At 48.4% G+C, this 22,644-nt stretch overlaps 1 protein-coding gene across 5 annotated transcripts in view; it reads left to right on the top strand.

The window, feature by feature from the left end:
• LOC311325768 (phosphatidylinositol 3,4,5-trisphosphate 3-phosphatase and dual-specificity protein phosphatase PTEN-like) overlaps positions 1 to 22,644 on the top strand; it is a 42,118-nt gene that overhangs the window by 10,607 nt on the left and 8,867 nt on the right. For 3 of the 5 annotated variants that reach the window (XM_084458529.1, XM_084458530.1, XM_084458531.1), the window contains 7 exons: positions 237 to 321; positions 486 to 530; positions 620 to 663; positions 1,924 to 2,162; positions 3,251 to 3,392; positions 13,271 to 13,339; positions 14,184 to 14,350. In XM_084458529.1, the coding sequence (XP_084314655.1) occupies positions 237 to 321; positions 486 to 530; positions 620 to 663; positions 1,924 to 2,162; positions 3,251 to 3,392; positions 13,271 to 13,339; positions 14,184 to 14,350 (791 nt within the window). The remainder of the gene's footprint in view (positions 1 to 236; positions 322 to 485; positions 531 to 619; positions 664 to 1,923; positions 2,163 to 3,250; positions 3,393 to 13,270; positions 13,340 to 14,183; positions 14,351 to 22,644) is intronic. The other 2 variants (XM_084458532.1, XM_084458533.1) reach the window with 1 other exon arrangement.

The following is a 22,644-nucleotide window of genomic DNA, read 5'->3' on the forward strand; positions in this document are numbered from 1 at the left end:
TCTCTCACAGGCAAGGCCTGTGAGTGTGTGTGTGGTGTGTGTGGTGTGTGTGGTGTGTTGTGTGTGTGTGGTGTGTGTGTGTGTGTGTGTGTGTGGTGTGTTGTGTGTGTGTGTGTGTGTGGTGTGTTGTAAAGGGACTTGTTTTCATAGCTCTTCGCCCTGTTGACCAGAGATTGATGTGATCGTCACCTTGTTCTTCAGTTCCAGGCTGTTTGACCCTTGACCCTTCTGACCAGATATATATCCCAATATTATTGCAATGGGATTTCCTGCAGAGAGACTTGAAGGAGTGTACAGAAACAATATAGATGATGTTGTACGGTAAGAACATCGCCCATCTGGGGGGAGGATAATGATTGACGATCAGGAGCTGGAAAATGGAGTTTGGACCAAGTTAACTATATGTGACTATCTCACCTTGAGAGAGTACAATGAGGAGGGATGGTTGCTGTGTTTGAAATACTGAAACATAATGTTTTCAACAGGTTTCTTGACTCAAAACATAAAAACCATTACAAAATCTACAACCTGTGAGTATCCCACCCGTCACGGTCATGTGCATCATTTAGTCATTCTTTCGGCGTCACCATTGAATTTCAAATGTGCCTTCCCATTGCAGCTGCGCAGAACGACACTACGACGCAGCCAAATTTAACTGCAGAGGTATGCCACATGCGCACACACACACACACACACACACACACACACACACACACTGGTCATCCAGACCACACCTGACCTGTCATCAGAGCCTGTCACATTTGGTGTTTTTGAGAGAAACATCGCTTAACTTTCTCTCTCTCTTTCCGTCTCTCGGCCTCCTGTCCCCCTCTCCCCCTCCCCCCCTCTCCCCCTCCCCCCCTCTCCCCCTCCCCTCTCCCCCTCCCCTCCTGTCCCCCTCTCCCCCTCCCCTCCCCCCCTCTCCCCCTCCCCTCCCCCCCTCTCCCCCTCCCCTCCTGTCCCCCTCTCCCCCTCCCCTCCCGTCCCCCTCTCCCCCTCCCCTCTCCCCCTCCCCTCCCGTCCCCCTCTCCCCCTCCCCTCTCCCCCTCCCCTCCTGTCCCCCTCTCCCCCTCCCCTCCTCTCCCCCTCCCCTCCTGTCCCCCTCTCCCCCTCCCCTCTCCCCCTCCCCTCCCGTCCCCCTCTCCCCCTCCTCTCCTCTCCCCCTCCCCTCCCGTCCCCCTCTCCCCCTCCCCCCCTCCCCTCCTGTCCCCCTCTCCCCCTCCCCTCCCGTCCCCCTCTCCCCCTCCCCTCCTCTCCCCCTCCCCTCCCGTCCCCCTCTCCCCCTCCCGTCCCCCTCTCCCCCTCCCGTCCCCCTCTCCCCCTCCCCTCCTGTCCCCCTCCCCTCTCCCCTCCTGTCCCCCTCTCCCCCTCCCCTCCTGTCCCCCTCCTGTCCCCCTCCCCCCCTCTCCCCCTCCCCTCCCGTCCCCCTCTCCCCCTCTCCCCCTCCCCTCCCGTCCCCCTCTCCCCCTCCCCTCCTCTCCCCCTCCCCTCCCGTCCCCCTCTCCCCCTCCCCCCCTCCCCTCCTGTCCCCCTCTCCCCCTCCCCTCCCGTCCCCCTCTCCCCCTCCCCTCCCTCTCCCCCTCCCCTCCCTCTCCCCCTCCCCTCCTGTCCCCCTCTCCCCCTCCCCTCCCTCTCCCCCTCTCCCCCTCCCCTCCCTCTCCCCTCCCGTCCCCCTCTCCCCCTCCCCTCCCTCTCCCCCTCTCCCCCTCCCCTCCCTCTCCCCTCCCGTCCCCCTCTCCCCCTCCCCTCCCTCTCCCCCTCCCCTCCCCCTCTCCCTCTCCCTCTCCCCCTCTCCCCCTCCCCTCCCCTCCTGTCCTCCTCTCCCCCTCCCCTCCCCTCTCCCCTCCCCCTCCCCTCCTGTCCCCCTCTCCCCCTCCCCTCCCGTCCCCCCCCCCCCCCCCCCCCCCCCCCCCCCCCCCCCAGTTGCACAGTACCCCTTTGAAGACCACAACCCCCCTCAGCTGGAGCTCATCAAGCCCTTCTGTGAAGACCTCGACCAATGGCTGAGCGAGGATGACAATCATGTGGCAGCCATCCACTGCAAGGCGGGAAAGGGCCGCACGGGCGTGATGATCTGCGCCTACCTCCTCCACCGAGGGAAGTTCCTGAAGGCGCAGGAAGCTCTGGACTTCTACGGGGAAGTCAGGACGAGGGACAAGAAGGTTAGTGACACGTTCATGGAAAATGAATTATGTTGCCGGATTTAACGACAAGGACGTGTCAGGTGGCTGTCTCTCTCTCTGCCTCTGTCTCTCATGGTCTCTCTCTCTGCCTCTGTCTCTCATGGTCTCTCTCTCTGCCTCTGTCTCTCATGGTCTCTCTCTCTGCCTCTGTCTCTCATGGTCTCTCTCTCTGCCTCTGTCTCTCATGGTCTCTCTCTCTGCCTCTGTCTCTCCTCTCTCTACCTCTCTGTCTCATATCTCTCTCTCCTCTCTCCTCCATCTCTCTCTTTCTCTCTCTCTGCCTCTGTCTCTCCTCTCTCTACCTCTCTGTCTCTCATATCTCTCTCTTCTCTCTCCTCCATCTCTCTCTCTCTCTCTGTGTCTCTCTTTCTGCGCCACACGTACAGTAGATGAGTTAGGATGTAATTTCCCAAGCTGAGCTGTGTCCTGAGCGTGTCCTGAGCGTGTCCTGAGCGTGTGTCCTGAGCGTGTGTCCTGAGCGTGTGTCCTGAGCGTGTGTCCTGAGCGTGTCCTGAGCGCGTGTCCTGAGCGTGTCCTGAGCGTGTGTCCTGAGCGTGTGTCCTGAGCGTGTGTCCTGAGCGTGTGTCCTGAGCGTGTGTCCTGAGCGTGTGTCCTGAGCGTGTGTCCTGAGCGTGTGTCCTGAGCGTGTGTCCTGAGCGTGTGTCCTGAGCGTGTGTCCTGAGCGTGTGTCCTGAGCGTGTGTCCTGAGCGTGTGTCCTGAGCGTGTGTCCTGAGCGTGTGTCCTGAGCGTGTGTCCTGAGCGTGTGTCCTGAGCGTGTGTCCTGAGCGTGTCCTGAGCGTGTGTCCTGAGCGTGTCCTGAGCGTGTGTCCTGAGCGTGTCCTGAGCGTGTGTCCTGAGCGTGTCCTGAGTGTGTGTCCTGAGTGTGTGTCCTGAGCGTGTGTCCTGAGCGTGTGTCCTGAGCGTGTGTCCTGAGCGTGTGTCCTGAGCGTGTGTCCTGAGCGTGTGTCCTGAGCGTGTCCTGAGCGTGTCCTGAGCGTGTGTCCTGAGCGTGTCCTGAGCGTGTGTCCTGAGCGTGTGTCCTGAGCGTGTCCTGATGCTGTTGCAGGGCGTGACCATCCCCAGTCAGCGGCGCTACGTGTCGTACTACAGCTTCCTCCTGAAGAACCAGCTGGACTACAAACCTGTGGCTCTCCTCTTCCACAAAATGGTGTTCGAGACGCTGCCCATGTTCAGCGGAGGCACCTGCAGTGAGTCTCTCTCTCTCTCTCTCTCTCTCTCTCTCTCTCTCACCGTTTTTCTCTCTCTCTGTCTCTCTGTTTTTCTCGGTCTCTCTGACTGTCTCTCGGTCTCTCTCTCAATTCAGTTTCATTTTCAATTCAAAGGGCTTTATTGGCATTGGAAACATACGTTTACATTACCAAAGCAAACAACAAAAAAGTCACAAAAATGTTAACATGTAAATACAAAATAGGTGAATTGAGTGAATAAGTGTAATATTTACAAATGCATTTAATGTATTTAAATGGAAACTTGTATGTAGTGTGTATCTACTATGATCAGTGTGGTGTGCATGGATACAAATGGTCATTTTTGCGGTGGTTGTGTTCCATTGGATGTCCTTCCTGTCACAACTGCTCACTAATCTTGCTGCTGTGTTTGCACATGAATGTATTTACCCCAGAAGATATGGGAGGTTTTTGTAATTTGTCATTTTTTCTAAATCTTTTTGGGTGTTTGTAGGAGGGAGTATGTATCTCTGAGGTCCAGGTACATTTGGCAGGTAGTTAAAGAGTGAAGCTCTGGTTCCACCCTTTTCTGTGTGCAGTGGGTGCAGTCTGTCTTCTCTAGGGAGCAGGTCTGTCTGTGGAGGCTCAGTCTGTCTTCTCTAGGGAGCAGGTCTGTCTGTGGAGGCTCAGTCTGTCTTCTCTAGGGAGCAGGTCTGTGGAGGCTCAGTCTGTCTTCTCTAGGGAGCAGGTCTGTCTGTGGAGGCTCAGTCTGTCTTCTCTAGGGAGCAGGTCTGTCTGTGGAGGCTCAGTCTGTCTTCTCTAGGGAGCAGGTCTGTCTGTGGAGGCTCAGTCTGTCTTCTCTAGGGAGCAGGTCTGTCTGTGGAGGCTCAGTCTGTCTTCTCTAGGGAGCAGGTCTGTCTGTGGAGGCTCAGTCTGTCTTCTCTAGGGAGCAGGTCTGTCTGTGGAGGCTCAGTCTGTCTTCTCTAGGGAGCAGGTCTGTCTGTGGAGGCTCAGTCTGTCTTCTCTAGGGAGCAGGTCTGTCTGTGGAGGCTCAGTCTGTCTTCTCTAGGAGCAGGTCTGTCTGTGGAGGCTCAGTCTGTCTTCTCTAGGAGCAGGTCTGTCTGGGGAGGCTCAGTCTGTCTTCTCTAGGGAGCAGGTCTGTCTGTGGAGGCTCAGTCTGTCTTCTCTAGGGAGCAGGTCTGTCTGTGGAGGCTCAGTCTGTCTTCTCTAGGGAGCAGGTCTGTCTGTGGAGGCTCAGTCTGTCTTCTCTAGGAGCAGGTCTGTCTGTGGAGGCTCAGTCTGTCTTCTCTAGGGAGCAGGTCTGTCTGTGGAGGCTCAGTCTGTCTTCTCTAGGAGCAGGTCTGTCTGTGGAGGCTCAGTCTGTCTTCTCTAGGGAGCAGGTCTGTCTGGGGAGGCTCAGTCTGTCTTCTCTAGGGAGCAGGTCTGTCTGTGGAGGCTCAGTCTGTCTTCTCTAGGGAGCAGGTCTGTCTGTGGAGGCTCAGTCTGTCTTCTCTAGGGAGCAGGTCTGTCTGTGGAGGCTCAGTCTGTCTTCTCTAGGGAGCAGGTCTGTCTGTGGAGGCTCAGTCTGTCTTCTCTAGGGAGCAGGTCTGTCTGTGGAGGCTCAGTCTGTCTTCTCTAGGGAGCAGGTCTGTCTGTGGAGGCTCAGTCTGTCTTCTCTAGGGAGCAGGTCTGTCTGTGGAGGCTCAGTCTGTCTTCTCTAGGGAGCAGGTCTGTCTGTGGAGGCTCAGTCTGTCTTCTCTAGGGAGCAGGTCTGTCTGTGGAGGCTCAGTCTGTCTTCTCTAGGGAGCAGGTCTGTCTGTGGAGGCTCAGTCTGTCTTCTCTAGGGAGCAGGTCTGTCTGTGGAGGCTCAGTCTGTCTTCTCTAGGGAGCAGGTCTGTCTGTGGAGGCTCAGTCTGTCTTCTCTAGGGAGCAGGTCTGTCTGTGGAGGCTCAGTCTGTCTTCTCTAGGGAGCAGGTCTGTCTGTGGAGGCTCAGTCTGTCTTCTCTAGGGAGCAGGTCTGTCTGTGGAGGCTCAGTCTGTCTTCTCTAGGGAGCAGGTCTGTCTGTGGAGGCTCAGTCTGTCTTCTCTAGGGAGCAGGTCTGTCTGTGGAGGCTCAGTCTGTCTTCTCTAGGGAGCAGGTCTGTCTGTGGAGGCTCAGTCTGTCTTCTCTAGGGAGCAGGTCTGTCTGTGGAGGCTCAGTCTGTCTTCTCTAGGGAGCAGGTCTGTCTGTGGAGGCTCAGTCTGTCTTCTCTAGGGAGCAGGTCTGTCTGTGGAGGCTCAGTCTGTCTTCTCTAGGAGCAGGTCTGTCTGTGGAGGCTCAGTCTGTCTTCTCTAGGGAGCAGGTCTGTCTGTGGAGGCTCAGTCTGTCTTCTCTAGGGAGCAGGTCTGTCTGTGGAGGCTCAGTCTGTGTTCTCTAGGGAGCAGGTCTGTCTGTGGGGGCTCAGTCTGTCTTCTCTAGGGAGCAGGTCTGTCTGTGGAGGCTCAGTCTGTCTTCTCTAGGGAGCAGGTCTGTCTGTGGAGGCTCAGTCTGTCTTCTCTAGGGAGCAGGTCTGTCTGTGGAGGCTCAGTCTGTCTTCTCTAGGGAGCAGGTCTGTCTGTGGAGGCTCAGTCTGTCTTCTCTAGGAGCAGGTCTGTCTGTGGAGGCTCAGTCTGTCTTCTCTAGGGAGCAGGTCTGTCTGGGGAGGCTCAGTCTGTCTTCTCTAGGGAGCAGGTCTGTCTGTGGAGGCTCAGTCTGTCTTCTCTAGGGAGCAGGTCTGTCTGTGGAGGCTCAGTCTGTCTTCTCTAGGGAGCAGGTCTGTCTGTGGAGGCTCAGTCTGTCTTCTCTAGGGAGCAGGTCTGTCTGTGGAGGCTCAGTCTGTCTTCTCTAGGGAGCAGGTCTGTCTGTGGAGGCTCAGTCTGTCTTCTCTAGGGAGCAGGTCTGTCTGTGGAGGCTCAGTCTGTCTTCTCTAGGGAGCAGGTCTGTCTGTGGAGGCTCAGTCTGTCTTCTCTAGGGAGCAGGTCTGTCTGTGGAGGCTCAGTCTGTCTTCTCTAGGGAGCAGGTCTGTCTGTGGAGGCTCAGTCTGTCTTCTCTAGGGAGCAGGTCTGTCTGTGGAGGCTCAGTCTGTCTTCTCTAGGGAGCAGGTCTGTCTGTGGAGGCTCAGTCTGTCTTCTCTAGGAGCAGGTCTGTCTGTGGAGGCTCAGTCTGTCTTCTCTAGGGAGCAGGTCTGTCTGTGGAGGCTCAGTCTGTCTTCTCTAGGGAGCAGGTCTGTCTGTGGAGGCTCAGTCTGTCTTCTCTAGGAGCAGGTCTGTCTGTGGAGGCTCAGTCTGTCTTCTCTAGGGAGCAGGTCTGTCTGTGGAGGCTCAGTCTGTCTTCTCTAGGGAGCAGGTCTGTCTGTGGAGGCTCAGTCTGTCTTCTCTAGGGAGCAGGTCTGTCTGTGGAGGCTCAGTCTGTCTTCTCTAGGAGCAGGTCTGTCTGTGGAGGCTCAGTCTGTCTTCTCTAGGGAGCAGGTCTGTCTGTGGAGGCTCAGTCTGTCTTCTCTAGGAGCAGGTCTGTCTGTGGAGGCTCAGTCTGTCTTCTCTAGGGAGCAGGTCTGTCTGTGGAGGCTCAGTCTGTCTTCTCTAGGGAGCAGGTCTGTCTGTGGAGGCTCAGTCTGTCTTCTCTAGGGAGCAGGTCTGTCTGTGGAGGCTCAGTCTGTCTTCTCTAGGGAGCAGGTCTGTCTGTGGAGGCTCAGTCTGTCTTCTCTAGGATCAGGTCTGTCTGTGGAGGCTCAGTCTGTCTTCTCTAGGGAGCAGGTCTGTCTGGGGAGGCTCAGTCTGTCTTCTCTAGGGAGCAGGTCTGTCTGTGGAGGCTCAGTCTGTCTTCTCTAGGGAGCAGGTCTGTCTGTGGAGGCTCAGTCTGTCTTCTCTAGGGAGCAGGTCTGTCTGTGGAGGCTCAGTCTGTCTTCTCTAGGAGCAGGTCTGTCTGTGGAGGCTCAGTCTGTCTTCTCTAGGGAGCAGGTCTGTCTGTGGAGGCTCAGTCTGTCTTCTCTAGGGAGCAGGTCTGTCTGTGGAGGCTCAGTCTGTCTTCTCTAGGGAGCAGGTCTGTCTGTGGAGGCTCAGTCTGTCTTCTCTAGGGAGCAGGTCGGCCTGTGGCGGCCTCTCTTGATGGCGAGGCTGTGCTCGCTGAGTCTGGACATAGTCAAGGACCTCCTGAGTTTTGGGTCCGTCACCCTGCTCAGGTTAGGGTGGTCCTATAAATTGAAAGTTGGAAAGTCTAAGCTCCAACCCCCGGAATTCATTGGAATAGTGGAGAAAACTCTCCTGGTGAATTCTTTTCTCAATCAGACAACATTGACCCCTCCCTCATCCACCTTGACGTTCCACCCTGAGGATCCCTGAGACACTTTTTATCTGGGAATTAATAGAGCGTATAAGGATTAAAATGAGAATGAAAATAAAAATGAATAAAAACGACAATCCTTGACACATTTTTGTGCAATTTATTCCCAAAATGTTAGCTTATAACACACAACAGTGTTTTATAAATGGTTACCTCATTAAACAGTTAAATGTATTAAACTATAACAAAAATATTAAGCAAAATGTCTTTCTATCTCAAATGCTACATAGTTTGTAGCGACTGTAGCCCAAGTGTAACTGCAGTATATTTTAACACAACATGGAAGCATCATTTTGGTTCCATGAACACAATCTGAGTCTCTTTAGAAGACTAACAGACTCACGATCCTCAAGACTCCTCAAGACTCCTAGACACGTCTGACTGAGCGCTCCTGCTCCTGCTGGGCGGCCCCACCAGCACCCACGCTCTTCTGTCTGGAGTCCCTGAACACACGCTGACCAGAGACAACTTGGAGGAGAAATTGCAGTGTCTCCTCATCCTGTGTTAGTCTCAGTTGTCCTCCTGTGGGACGCGCCTAGGAGTCTTGAGGATCCTTGAGGATCGTTGAGGATCTAGGAGTCTTGAGGATCGTTGAGGATCGTTGAGGATCGTTGAGGATCTAGGAGTCTTGAGGATCGTTGAGGATCGTTGAGGATCTAGGAGTCTTGAGGATCGTTGAGGATCGTTGAGGATCTAGGAGTCTTGAGGATCGTTGAGGATCGTTGAAGATCTAGGAGTCTTGAGGATCGTTGAGGATCGTTGAGGATCTAGGAGTCTTGAGGAGTCTTGAGGATCCTTGAGGATCGTTGAGGATCTAGGAGTCTTGAGGAGTCTTGAGGATCCTTGAGGATCGTTGAGGATCTAGGAGTCTTGAGGAGTCTTGAGGAGTCTTGAGGATCCTTGAGGATCGTTGAGGATCTAGGAGTCTTGAGGAGTCTTGAGGATCGTTGAGGATCGTTGAGGATCTAGGAGTCTTGAGGAGTCTTGAGGAGTCTTGAGGATCGTTGAGGATCTAGGAGTCTTGAGGAGTCTTGAGGAGTCTTGAGGATCTAGGAGTCTTGAGGAGTCTTGAGGAGTCTTGAGGATCGTTGAGGATCTAGGAGTCTTGAGGAGTCTTGAGGAGTCTTGAGGAGTCTTGAGGAGTCTTGAGGATCGTTGAGGATCTAGGAGTCTTGAGGAGTCTTGAGGAGTCTTGAGGATCGTTGAGGATCGTTGAGGATCGGGAGTCTTCTAAAGAGAGAGTGTTCATGGAACCAAAATGATGCTTCCATGTTGTGTTAAAATATACTGCAGCTACACTTGATTTACATGATTTACAAACTATGTAGTATGTAGTTGAGATGGAAAGACATTTTGCTTAATATTTTTGTTATAGTTTAATACATTTAACTGTTTAATGAGGTAACCATTTATAAAACACTATGTGTGTGTTATAAGCTAACATTTTGGAAATAAATGGCACAATAATTTGTCAAGGATTGTTTTTATTCATTTTTATTTTCATTCTCATTTTAATCCTTATAGGCTCAATTAATTCCCAGATAAAAAGTGTCTCAGGGATCCTCAGGGTGGAACGTCAAGGTGGATGAGGGAGGGGTCAATGTTGTCTGATTGAGAAAAGAATTCACCAGGAGAGTTTTCTCCACTATTCCAATGAATTCCGGGGGTTGGAGCTTAAATAAATGAATTTGAAAATGTACCCCTCACATAGGACCACCCTAGCAATGTACCCCTCACATAGGACCACCCTAGCAATGTACCCCTCACATAGGACCACCCTAGCAATGTACCCCTCACATAGGACCACCCTAGCAATGTACCCCTCACATAGGACCACCCTAGCAATGTACCCCTCACACAGGACCACCCTAGCAATGTACCCCTCACACAGGACCACCCTAGCAATGTACCCCTCACACAGGACCACCCTAGCAATGTACCCCTCACATAGGACCACCCTAGCAATGTACCCCTCACAGGACCACCCTAGCAATGTACCCCTCACATAGGACCACCCTAGCAATGTACCCCTCACACAGGACCACCCTAGCAATGTACCCCTCACAGGACCACCCTAGCTCAGGTATTCTGCCACTGTATTCTCTGTTTAGGGTCACATAGCATTCTTATTTCTCTGGTTTTTGGTAGATTATTTCCAATGTGTCGGGTGGTTTCCTGTTAGTTTTCTTATTTGGTTAGTTTTGTGGGGTTTCTGTTTGATGGCTCTGCTTGTGTTTGTGGACAGAGTCCTGGGACCAGCTGGCTGGGGGGCATCTCTCTGCAGGGCTGTCTCTCTCTCTCTCTCTCTCTCTCTCTCTGTCTCTGTCTCTGTCTCTGTCTCTCTCTGTCTCTCTCTGTCTGTCTTTAGTTCATCTGTAACTCCAAATAGGGTGTAGGCATGTTGCACTTTAAACACAAGGCCCAGAGGGTGTGTGTGTGTGTGTACCACCCACAAACGTTTAGCATGGTGAACTCCTCTCAAGACATTGAGGAGCTTACAGTCATTTAGCAGACGCTTTTATCAAAACGACTTAAATAAATTGCATTTAACGTAGGTAGTCATTGTACTATTACTTGTCATGTGTTCAGGATCTAGAACCATGTATAGTTTCTCGTTTGTGAATAGGGTTTCTCCTTGTTTGGTTACCTTATCATTAATTATGCATTATGACAATTGATTGAATGGTGGCAGAGCAGCAGGGTTTGTGAATGCTAACTGGAGCACTTTCCAAGATTCGATGGCAGAGGACAGCTTTTGATGGCCGTTGTTTTCTCCTTGTTGATTGGTCCTTTTGAAAATGAGCTTCTCATACTCTTACAGTCTCAAGAAAGAGAAGGCCTTCTGTTTGCTTCTTAAACACCTTGCTGAATTAGAGCAGCTGATTTCCTTTACTCTGCTGATCTATTCTGACCATCTCTGGGCTGCTGTGTTCTCCTTGAACCAGAGGCTTGATTCAGCACGCATGCGTACGCTCTTGTTGTTCTCCTAGAACCAGAAGCCTAATGCTGCATGCATGCGTACGCTCTTGTTGTTCTCCTAGAACCAGAAGCCTAATGCTGCATGCATGCGTACGCTCTTGTTGTTCTCCTAGAACCAGAAGCCTAATGCTGCACGCATGCGTACGCTCTTGTTGTTCTCCTAGAACCAGAAGCCTAATGCTGCACGCATGCGTACGCTCTTGTTTAGGCCTCGTTGGCCGAGCCAATTCTTCCTGAGCGAAGCCACCATTTGAATATTCTTCCATTGCTTTCATTTGCTGGAGTCCCAGATCACCTCTCCTCTCTGGGCGTGCCGCTCACTGTTCCCCAGAACGCTTCCTGTTCACAATGCTGCTCTCTTCCTCCTCCTCCTCCTCCTGCTGGCTGTGCGCTAACACCTCTAGCACCTGAACAGGGCCCTGTTCTGAACACCTCTAGCACTACCTGAACACCTCTCACACTACCTGAACACCTCTAGCACTACCTGAACACCTCTAGCACTACCTGAACACCTCTAACACTACCTGAACACTTCTAACACTACCTGAACACCTCTAGCACTACCTGAACACCTCTAACACTACCTGAACACCTCTAGCACTACCTGAACACCTCTCACACTACCTGAACACCTCTAACACTACCTGAACACCTCTAGCACTACCTGAACACCTCTAACACTACCTGAACACCTCTAACACTACCTGAACACCTCTCACACTACCTGAACACCTCTCACACTACCTGAACACCTCTCGCACTACCTGAACACCTCTCACACTACCTGAACACCTCTCACACTACCTGAACACCTCTAGCACTACCTGAACACCTCTAGCACTACCTGAACACCTCTCACACTACCTGAACACCTCTCACACTACCTGAACACCTCTAGCACTACCTGAACACCTCTCACACTACCTGAACACCTCTCACTCTACCTGAACACCTCTCACACTACCTGAACACCTCTCACACTACCTGAACACCTCTCACACTACCTGAACACCTCTCACACTACCTGAACACCTCTCACACTACCTGAACACCTCTCACACTACCTGAACACCTCTAGCACTACCTGAACACCTCTAACACTACCTGAACACCTCTAGCACTACCTGAACACCTCTAACACTACCTGAACACCTCTAACACTACCTGAACACCTCTCACACTACCTGAACACCTCTAGCACTACCTGAACACCTCTCACACTACCTGAACACCTCTCACACTACCTGAACACCTCTAGCACTACCTGAACACCTCTCACACTACCTGAACACCTCTAGCACTACCTGAACACCTCTCACACTACCTGAACACCTCTCACTCTACCTGAACACCTCTAGCACTACCTGAACACCTCTAGCACTACCTGAACACCTCTAGCACTACCTGAACACCTCTAACACTACCTGAACACTTCTAACACTACCTGAACACCTCTAGCACTACCTGAACACCTCTAGCACTACCTGAACACCTCTCGCACTACCTGAACACCTCTCACACTACCTGAACACCTCTAGCACTACCTGAACACCTCTAGCACTACCTGAACACCTCTAACACTACCTGAACACCTCTAACACTACCTGAACACCTCTAGCACTACCTGAACACCTCTAACACTACCTGAACACCTCTAACACTACCTGAACACCTCTCACACTACCTGAACACCTCTCACACTACCTGAACACCTCTCACACTACCTGAACACCTCTCACACTACCTGAACACCTCTCACACTACCTGAACACCTCTCACACTACCTGAACACCTCTCACACTACCTGAACACCTCTCACACTACCTGAACACCTCTCACACTACCTGAACACCTCTAACACTACCTGAACACCTCTAACACTACCTGAACACCTCTCGCACTACCTGAACACCTCTAACACTACCTGAACACCTCTAGCACTACCTGAACACCTCTAGCACTACCTGAACACCTCTCGCACTACCTGAACACCTCTCGCACTACCTGAACACCTCTAACACTACCTGAACACCTCTCACACTACCTGAACACCTCTCACACTACCTGAACACCTCTCACACTACCTGAACACCTCTAGCACTACCTGAACAGGGCCTGTTCTGAGGTGGACGGTCGGATGTGCCACCTCGTTACCCCCGTTCACCCCGTAGCCATGGCGTTGTAGCTGATGTTTATTTGAACATTAAAAAATATTATCTTGGCATTCTTGGGATCAGACATGAATGAATAAGATGGGTCTCTAATCTTTAATCTAAGGTTCCTATATATTCCCCCTCTCTGAAATGTGAATGAGGTCAGCCAGGACCAGGATCCACATCGACTAGATCAAGTCAAGATAGTTATTTCCGTTTTAAAGCCATGCATGTTGTTTTTAGCTGTGTGTGGGTGTGTATGTGCATGATGGATACCCTCACATCCATGCGTGAGGATGGGACTGCAGCGATGTGTAAAGCCTGCCTGACGTGTGTGTGTGTGCGTGCGTGTGTGTGCGTGTACGTGTGTGTGCGTGATGTTTCTTAATCTCCTTCTCTCTCTCTAAAAGGGGACAGTACCGTTAAAAACAGAAGCGAGCCGACCCCTCAGGGCTTCAAGAAAGGGAATTGGCATTGGGGTAAATGAGACTTTCATCCTTCTCTTCACGTTTGCTTTATTTGGCCCTAGAGATCAGCACCAGGACTAGCACACGGAACTCTATTCTAGTACAAGGCTAAGGACCTTAGGCCTGGACTAGCGCTAAGCTAGCTCTGCTAGACCCACCCCGCTGGTCTTGTGGCTCAGTTGGCTGAATAATAGTATGGCGCTCGCTACACCAAGGTCACCGGCCTGAAAGGCTGCCAAACGCCATATATAGGCCTAAATATAAAGACGCTTTTCAAACCTGCACTGATCAAACCAACTCTTACTCACCAGAATAGGGTCTCTTGTCTTGGTTCTGGTCTTCCCTGGGTGTCATTTGCGGTCCATTACTCTCCCTCTGTCCTCTTTTTTTAAAGTTTCATCAAATGTTTGGACTCTTGACTGGTTTAGGAGCTTTGTCCTGTGAAACTGCTTCCATGTGTACGTGGCTCAAACTAACACTGGTATCCTCCTTTCCTCACTCTCCTCTACCTGGTTGGTCTCTGTGTCTCTCCGTCTGTCTCTCTCTCTCACCCCCGTCTCTCACTCCTTCATCGCTCTTTTGCATCGCTCTACCCCTCTCTCTCCCCCCCTCTCTCTCTCTCTCCCCCTTTCTCTCTCTCTCCCCCTCTCTCTCTCCCCCTCTCTCTCTCTCCCCCCCTCTCTCTCTCTCCCCCTCTCTCTCTCTCTCCTCCTCTCTCTCTCTCTCCCTCTCTCTCTTTTTCTCCCCCCCCTCTCTCTCTCTCTCCCCCTCTCTCTCTCTCTCCCCCTCTCTCTCTCTCCCTCTCCCTCTCTCTCTCTCTCTCTCCCCCCCCCTCTCTCTGGTTGGCACTCTGCAGACCCCCAGTTTGTGGTGTATCAGCTCAAAGTGAAGATCCACACATCCAACCCGGTGCACACGCGGCGGGAGGACAAGCACATGGTGTTCGAGTTCCCCCAGCCGCTGCCCGTGTGCGGGGACATCAAGGTGGAGTTCTTCCACAAGCAGAACAAAATGATGAAGAAGGTTGGTGGGTTTCTTGGTCTTTTTCGGCAGACGGACGCACGCTCAATCGCTGATCGGTTAGTTTTCCTCTGGCCTAGCGCTTGTGGCGCGGGTTGTGTTGTTAGCTGTGACCATCTCCCAACCATGTAGGTAGAGTTTACATTTCCCCCCAGTAAAGTCAAACACAAAGGCCTATTTTCTAGAAATGCACCGATCCACTTTTTTTTTGTTCCATTCCGATGTCTGCTGATACTTATCTGAGACCGATACTAGAGGTCTTTTTTCTTGAATAATTATTTATCATTAATTTAATTAATTATTATCATTAACATACACTTTATACACTTTGCACACACAATCTTTTGGGGGATTTTCAAGGTTGAGGAGCAAAAACATAATCATTTTACTCCAGATATGGCTACTTGTTTATTGGATGTATGGCTAACAATGAAAGAAGCCTTGAATCCTACTATATATTCATTTTCGCGTATCAGCGCCAACGTTCATCAAACAAAAATAGCTAATTAGTAAAATCTAAGCTTGGAGTGAGACCCTGTCTGCTCTGCTGTCACTCAATCAGCACCTGCAGCAGCGTGGCTCTCAGCCTCAGTAGCTCAATCAGCACCTGCAACAGCGTGGCTCTCAGCCTCAGTAGCTCAATCAGCACCTGCAACAGCGTGGCTCTCAGCCTCAGTAGAGCAGCGGGGTCATAGTTCACTATGACATGACAAGAATAAGGAGAGGGAGAAATGGCTCTAGTTTATGGATTGCCTCATTAATAATGTTACCAGGTTATTTATTACCTGTAGCATTGTGTTTAAATCCAAAATATTGCCAAATAGGTTTTTTGGTTTTGGAAATCCTCCAACACTGTCTAATGTAACCAACTCAAGCAGCACTTGCAATTCGAGACTTTCACTCGTTAACATTCTTTGCAAACTATTTTTAACTTTTTTGTTTGTCTTTTGCACTAAACATTTGCAAACATAAGCGAACTGTCTGGTAAAAAGGTAAGCTAGTTGGGTGAACTAGACGCTGGACTGAGGGAAATGTGAATTGTAATTTACTGATTTAATTAAAAATCAATTTCCTCCAAATCAGGGTTTCACAATTAATGGCACCCTTAAAGATAATTGTAAATAAAATCTACCAAAATTAAACCAGGTATTAAATTCCACTTAAATTAATCTGTGTTAAAGCAATACATAGCGTTTTCTCCGGTTTGCTCGGAGCTGCGGCCCCACAGGCTCTGCGAGTAAGTGCACTGTCGTAACGTTATCAGATTGTCTTTTTCTTTTTCTGGCTTCCTCCGTGATGTTTCGCTTCGGTTTTCTCACTTCCGCCATGATATCATTGAGCTAAAAAACGCATGATATCCATAGACGCTGGAATAGTTAGCTACTACTGTGTTGTTTAAGCACAACGTTGCGCATGCACACCTCGACTGAATGCTGCGCCCGGCGGCGCGAGTTTTAAAAGGTAATAAATGTCAATGTATTATCTTTCTGAGTAGACTGGACGATTCAGCTTACTTTTAGTAAATCTAATTAGAGAATTAGCACCAGACATGTTTGTAAAGGTACAAATATCACAATGTATTGCTTTAAGGGGAGACACCCCAGGTGAATAGGAAAAAAAAAAGCCTTAATAGGTATCACCATCAAACTCCCCCAGTTTGTTAGGTACATTAAGGAGCATCTTTTTTGTATTACAAGTTTTCTGAAATTTTATGGATGAATATGCAAATTAGGCATTATATGCGCTAAATATGCGCTAATTTGCATAATTTCGGGACATCAATTTTTTAAATTGGTTCAAGCCAGATTCAAAATTCTTGTTTCATTTTGTTCACATATCCCTATTCAAAACTTTGGCCAGGGGGATTTTTGATATCTCTTTTCTTCACTTCAGAAATCAGAAAATACTGTCAACAGTCATAAAAAGACCAATTTTCGCCATGTTTTAGGGATAAACTGTTATATAAATCAGGCTATGAATTAAATTTAAAAAAATCCCCCTTGGCCAAACCCTTCAGAATATGGATTGGAACAAAACTGGAAAGTTAGGTGTATGTAGGTGCTACTCAAGTGGTGGTTTTGATGTCCCTAAGATGAGAAATAACTCATTTTGAGAAAACGGGCTTTGAAAATTTGTATTGTAAAAGAACATACATTTGCATTGTAAACCAATATTTACAAACACAATATCCAATCACATCATTAGTAACAACATTACACAACATCTGAAAACACATAGAAACTGAAAACTGAATAACACAGCATGTTGTGGATTCAAAATAGTCCAGGAGTAGACATTTTGTATAGAGAAGTAAGACCTGTTTAGTTGGAAGCCCACTCACCACGTCAAGGTACAGCCCACGAGTGGGATGTTAGTAAGACAAGACTAGAGACGAGACAATGTTAGTAGGGAAGAGAACATTCCCTTTTAGAAAGCTTGTATTATTTTGTTAAACAGATCATGGACAAAGATAGACACATTTGACGAGGACATGCATGAGAAAACAGATTATCTAACTTTTTGTGTTTTTTTAAGCGTTTTACATGGAGAAAACATGAATGAATGAACATGAAGAGTAAGCTGATTCATAAATACACAGGACAAGATGTGGTAAACAATGCAGGGTAAACACCAATAGAAGCTAAATATAGATTGCCAAACAAACAAGTGATAACCATCGTCAAAAGCAACACCATAGGAGACATCAGGCTACGCCGTCATAGGTCTACAGAGTCACTCCTCAGATGGCACCACACTAGCTATCAACAAAACTGTTCTAGGCAGCTAGTTTGTAGAACCCACTCAGCTGGAGTTCACAAAACTGTTCTAAGCAGCTTTTGTAGAACCCACTCAGCTGCAGTTCACAAAAATGTCCTAAAACCACAATATGTTCCTGGTGCGCATGGGGTTGTCATCAGTGAAGCAGACTACCCCATATTGCCGCTTTCATGTTGTCCACTGAACGCTGGTTATTGAGAATTATTGTAATAATTCTCAATAACTAATAATTTTGTAACATTTTGCATTTATTGGCAGTCAGCTTACCTACCTCTGGGTCCACATCTGCATATGCTTGCCTAATCTGCTCTCTGCTTCTGTGCAAGGACTCCAGACCTCTCTCTATTTCAGCAACTGAAATTAAAACAGTTTATTTGGTCAGTTTATGGATGCATGTAGAAATGCCACAGGTAGAGAGAGGGAGACTACTGTGCATATGTATAGGCTTCTGATATTGGCTAGAGAGAGAGAGAGAGGGAACACGTTTCAATAGCCTACCTGTCACCCTCTTGTCATGTTTCTGATACGTTTTCAGATGAAGCCCTGGGATCCAACACTTTACTAATCTTTTGGAGAGCTGCATACCCCAACCCTAACTCGTGCACTAAGAGGACCATCCTCACATTGACATCAAATGCAACATCATTCCTAGTTGTATCATGAAGCCGAGTCGATGTGGACACTTTTGCGATAGCCATTTCTCACAAAGACTGCACTCTAAGAGCAAAGTACTACAGAACCCACTATTCTGAGGATCTATGTTAATTTTAAGACCAGTCCCTGCACAATTAGGACAAATCAACCCAGTTATCAGCTCATTCAAATGCGCCGCATCTCCTTGCTGCTCACTGGACATGCTAGCACCGGCTAATGACAACTTGCGCGAATAGGCACTTTATATCTCATAAATGTAAACATTTCCATTTAGTTTCTCATGTTTTCTGTTCAACCTTGCGGGCAAACACTGTTGTCGTTGTTGCTTATTACGTTTAGAACGCTTTACAGACGGCATTGTTTGGATTAGATATAAGGAAGTGGAAACGTGTCACATGACGCGCTGAACCAATCACGTTCTCAGAAATCAACAACAGCCAATGAGATTTCATGGTTAGCATCAAACCCGCCTTTGTATTTCCACGATTGGTTGCTGATACAAATTAAACTATCAGGTTTGGTTGCGATAACATTGTGCACGAGAGCCAGATCTTTCAAACGATACCCGGATGACCGGATCCAGACGAAAGAAACGCTGCGAGACGTTCCGAAAAAAGGCTAACTTTTGGTGATTTTAGGAAGAATCTACAGACGCAAACAGACTAAATGAAGTAAAATAAACATCTAAATGCGTATTTTTGATGTTTTATTTCCACTAGTATGAAAGAAGACATGTTATGGAAGCAAACTAGCACAAAATCTCAAATTTGACCAGGGCGTTGAAAAACTATGTTTTCACCTACCGTGTCTCCCCTTAAGGAACTATATTGAGCCATTAGATCACTTACTGTTTCACTATGGTATAGAAATTAGTTTACACGCAAGCATTATCACCATGAAGAAAAAAGAGCTGACAGTTCAAAAGAGACGTTCATAGACCTTCATAAATCTGGTTATGGCTACAAGAAGATCCACAAACAATTCAGTATACCACTGAGCACTGCCAGGGCAATTAGTAAAAAATGTAAAAGATATGGAACCGTTGAAAACTTCATGGGTAGAGGACGCACCTGGATACTGAGGAGGAGGATGGTTGAGAGAAGCCAGGTTTCAAAAAGTACCAGACACCACCTCCAGAACCACAAGCTCTTTAGAAGGTTTGCCAAAAGATGGCCTTTTCTAACCGCAAGACAGCAGGAAGAGCTTGGAGTTGCCAAACATTAAATAATGACTGGAAGAATGTGCTCTGGACAAATGAGATGATGCATTGTGGTCAGAGCATCAGCATGTTTGGCATCGAAACAGTGAGGCATACAAACAAACAGTGAGCGGCACCTTATACTGTACCCACGGTGAAATATGGTGGTGGGCCAGTGAGGTTTGGGGCTGTTTTAATTCCAGAGGCCCAGAGGCATTGGTTAAGATTGATGACGTAATAAATTCCACCAAGTACCAGGCAGTTTGGGCTGGCAATCTGGTTGCCTCCGCTAGAAGGCTGGGACATGGCTGTAGATTGACTTTCCAACAAGACTATTACCCAAAGCATACTTCAAGATCCACACAGCAATGGTTCCCTGACAACAAAACCAAATTGTGCAATAGCCATCTCATTCGCCTACGGAAGAGCATTAGGGCCAACAACTGAGTTTATTATTTTTTTAAGCTTCTGAGTTTAAAGTCAGAATTTCTGAGATTTAAGTCAGAATTTCTGAGATTTAAGTCAGAATTTCTGAGGAAAAAAAGTCAGAAATAACTTATGAGAAAAAAAGTCAGAATTTCTGACTTTAAACTCAGAAGCTTAAAAAAAAAAAAATCTGCTGTTGGCCCTAATGCTCTTCCATAGTCGCCAGACCTCACTCCAATCAAAAACCTGTGAGCTGAGTTGAAAAGGGCAGTTGATAAGCACAAACCCAAGAATGTGAAGGATCTTGAAAGGATCTGCCTAGAGCAGGGGTGGCCAACCCGCGGCTCGCGAGCCGCATGCGGCTCTTTGCCCGTCAATGTGCGGCTCCTCCATTCATTGATTAAAAAAAAGTTGGCTTGTGGCTCTTCCATCCTTTCATTAAAAAAATAAATTCATTCATTCCTTAAGAACGTTTCTCTCTCTCTCTCTCTCTCTCTCTCTCTCTCTCTCTCTCTCTAGTTTCGCTGTGCATTTCTTACTGCCCATTTTAGTTTATTGCAGATTTGTCATAAAATCATATGATTCGTTTCGCTAGGTCGTGAGGAAGTCGCGTGAGAACTGAGAACCACTTCAAACCAATCATATAGGTAGCAAATCACCTTGGTAACAAAATAATTGTAAACAAAATAATTAGCTTTGCGTGGGGCATTCTCTTTTACGACAAAGGCTAACGTAGCCTAGGCTACTGTACACCAAATAAAAAAATACCAAAGAATGGCTGGAAAGAAATGCGCAGCGAAAAGAAAATATGAAGACGAACACATGACAATTTTTACCTGAGTGGGAGAGTCATTTTTTCTTCATAGGACGTAATGGTAAACCATTCTGTCTGATATGCCAGACATCATTGGGACATTTCAAAGCCTCAAATCTCCAGCCCAGTCCAGCCCAACCCAGTCCAGTCCAGCCCAGCCCAGCCCAGCCCAGCTCAGCCCAGCCTAACCCAGCCTAGCCTAGCCCAGCCCAGCCTAGCCCAGCCCAGCCTAACCCAGCCCAGCCTAACCCAGCCCAGCCCAGTCCAGCCTAACCCAGCCTAACCCAGCCCAGGCCAGCCTAACCCAGCCCAGCCCAGTCCAGCCTAACCCAGCCTAACCCAGCCCAGGCCAGCCTAACCCAGCCCAGCCCAGTCCAGCCCAGGCCAGTCCAGTCCAGTCCAGCCTAACCCAGCCTAACCCAGCCCAGCCTAACCCAGCCCAGCCCAGTCCAGCCCAGGCCAGTCCAGTCCAGCCTAACCCAGCCCAGCGTTACCCAACCCAGTCCAAAATATATTATGTCAGAAAATATCTTGTTGTATGTATTAATTTAAAATAAATTAACTTTAAATGTATATTTAATGGACAATAACGTTTTTCTTCTTATTTTAGACTGGGGTGCCTTGGGATTTTAAGTACTTATGAAGGGTGCAGTGACTGAAAAAAAAGGTTGAGAAACGCTGGTATATATGTTGTGGCTCTGGGTGGTACCACAGTCATTTTTGTGGCTCTTAGTCTCTGACTGGTTGGCCACCCCTGGCCTAGAGGAATGGTCAAATCCCTCCAGATGTCTTCCTTAACCTTGTCAAACATTAGGAAAAGACTCCATGCTGTTATTCTTGCCAGAGGTGGTTGCATGAAGTACTAAATAAGGGCTGCCAATAATTATGAAACCTTGATTTTGTTTAAATTAATTTGGTATTAAATAAATGATTTTCGCTTGGTTCCATTGAAACATTAATAAAGTACTGTTTGGTATATTCAGTCTCTCTATAATGTATATTGTTTGTGCATTGCCAGTCAGAAGGGCCATTAGTTTTGGAGCCAGTATATGCAGTTACTCAACTGTTAGTCATTCAACCCCCATTGCAAAGGGTTTCAAACCCTAGTTGTTTGCAATAAACAAATTAAACAAGAATAATTTAAATGGCTCAACACAACTAATATTACAAATAGTTTTTCCAAATTCAACACAGTGCCACTTTTGACAGACAGACACACTCTTTCTTTAATTATACCCCTAGGGGGAAATTTGGCATCACTACTGATTGATGTTCACTACTGCAATTTCACAATGATTCAACCCCTTTGTGACATCTTAAGGACTTAGTAGAGCACCCTTTTGCTGACATGCTGCAAACATGATCTATAGCCAGAATCCAGCTTCTGGCAGCGTTCCAGAGGAATCTTTGCCCGTTTCTCATGGCCAATGGCCTCCAGCTCACTAATATTGTTGGGTTTGCATGCTGAGATTTTCTGTGGGGTTCAAGTCAGGTGACTGTGACGGACACTGTAGAATCGTCCAGGATTCTATTGCTTTGACCAACTGAAGATGAGCTGGAGCAATACTGGACTCTGAACCGCTTATCCCACTGAACCAAGACCCACTTATTTGGTGTCGTGAGGAGGTCCAATGCTTCCCCTTGCAAATCGTTACATTGACATTAATTTACAGTAGCTGACAATTTTATCCAAAGCAACTTACAATAATTGCATTTAACTTAGGAAAAGTCTAAGTGTGCTACTACTTGCCAGAACTCACAAGTGCATCTCATTTCAAAAACAAGTGACTAAGAGCATAATCTAGTGCTAAGGGCAAAGTGCAAGAATAGCAAACTAAAAATACAATAGGTGCTTAAGAGGGAGGATCCTGGTAGTACTTCTTGAAGAGGTGAGTTTTGAGCCTGCGGTGAAAGATGGGCAACGACTCTGCTGTCCTGATGTCAGTGGGAAGTTCATTCCACCACTGCTAGGCGGTGCCTGGCTGGTCGATGATCACCTTCCCTGACGCTATGCCTGAGTTGGCTACAATCGATTTTGTCAGGTGCAATCAATCTATTGTCTTGACTGGACTAAATATATTGCACCTGGCTGGGTGATGATCATCACATAACCCTAACAATACACCTGAATACTGTGTTGTGAGTAGCACTGTAGTCACACCCACCTGTCTGTCTATTTAAGTGGGTGCGCGCCTGCCTGTGTGTGCGAGAGAGAGCAGTTCCTTACTACAGCGTGATTGAGTTGTGCAGCTATGATCATTCAGACTAAATATAGACCTGTCTATTATTCATACGTTGTCTATTTGTTTGCATGTTTTCTTGGATATTAAAGGACAATGCTCGTTTTTGACAACCTGGACCTTATTTACGACATATTATAAGACGTTTGACTCACCGAGATCACTTTGGTGTAGTTCGGAGGCATGT

This window comes from Borostomias antarcticus (genome assembly GCF_949987555.1).
Source record: "Borostomias antarcticus genome assembly, chromosome: 25".
Lineage (NCBI taxonomy): Eukaryota > Metazoa > Chordata > Actinopteri > Stomiiformes > Stomiidae > Borostomias > Borostomias antarcticus.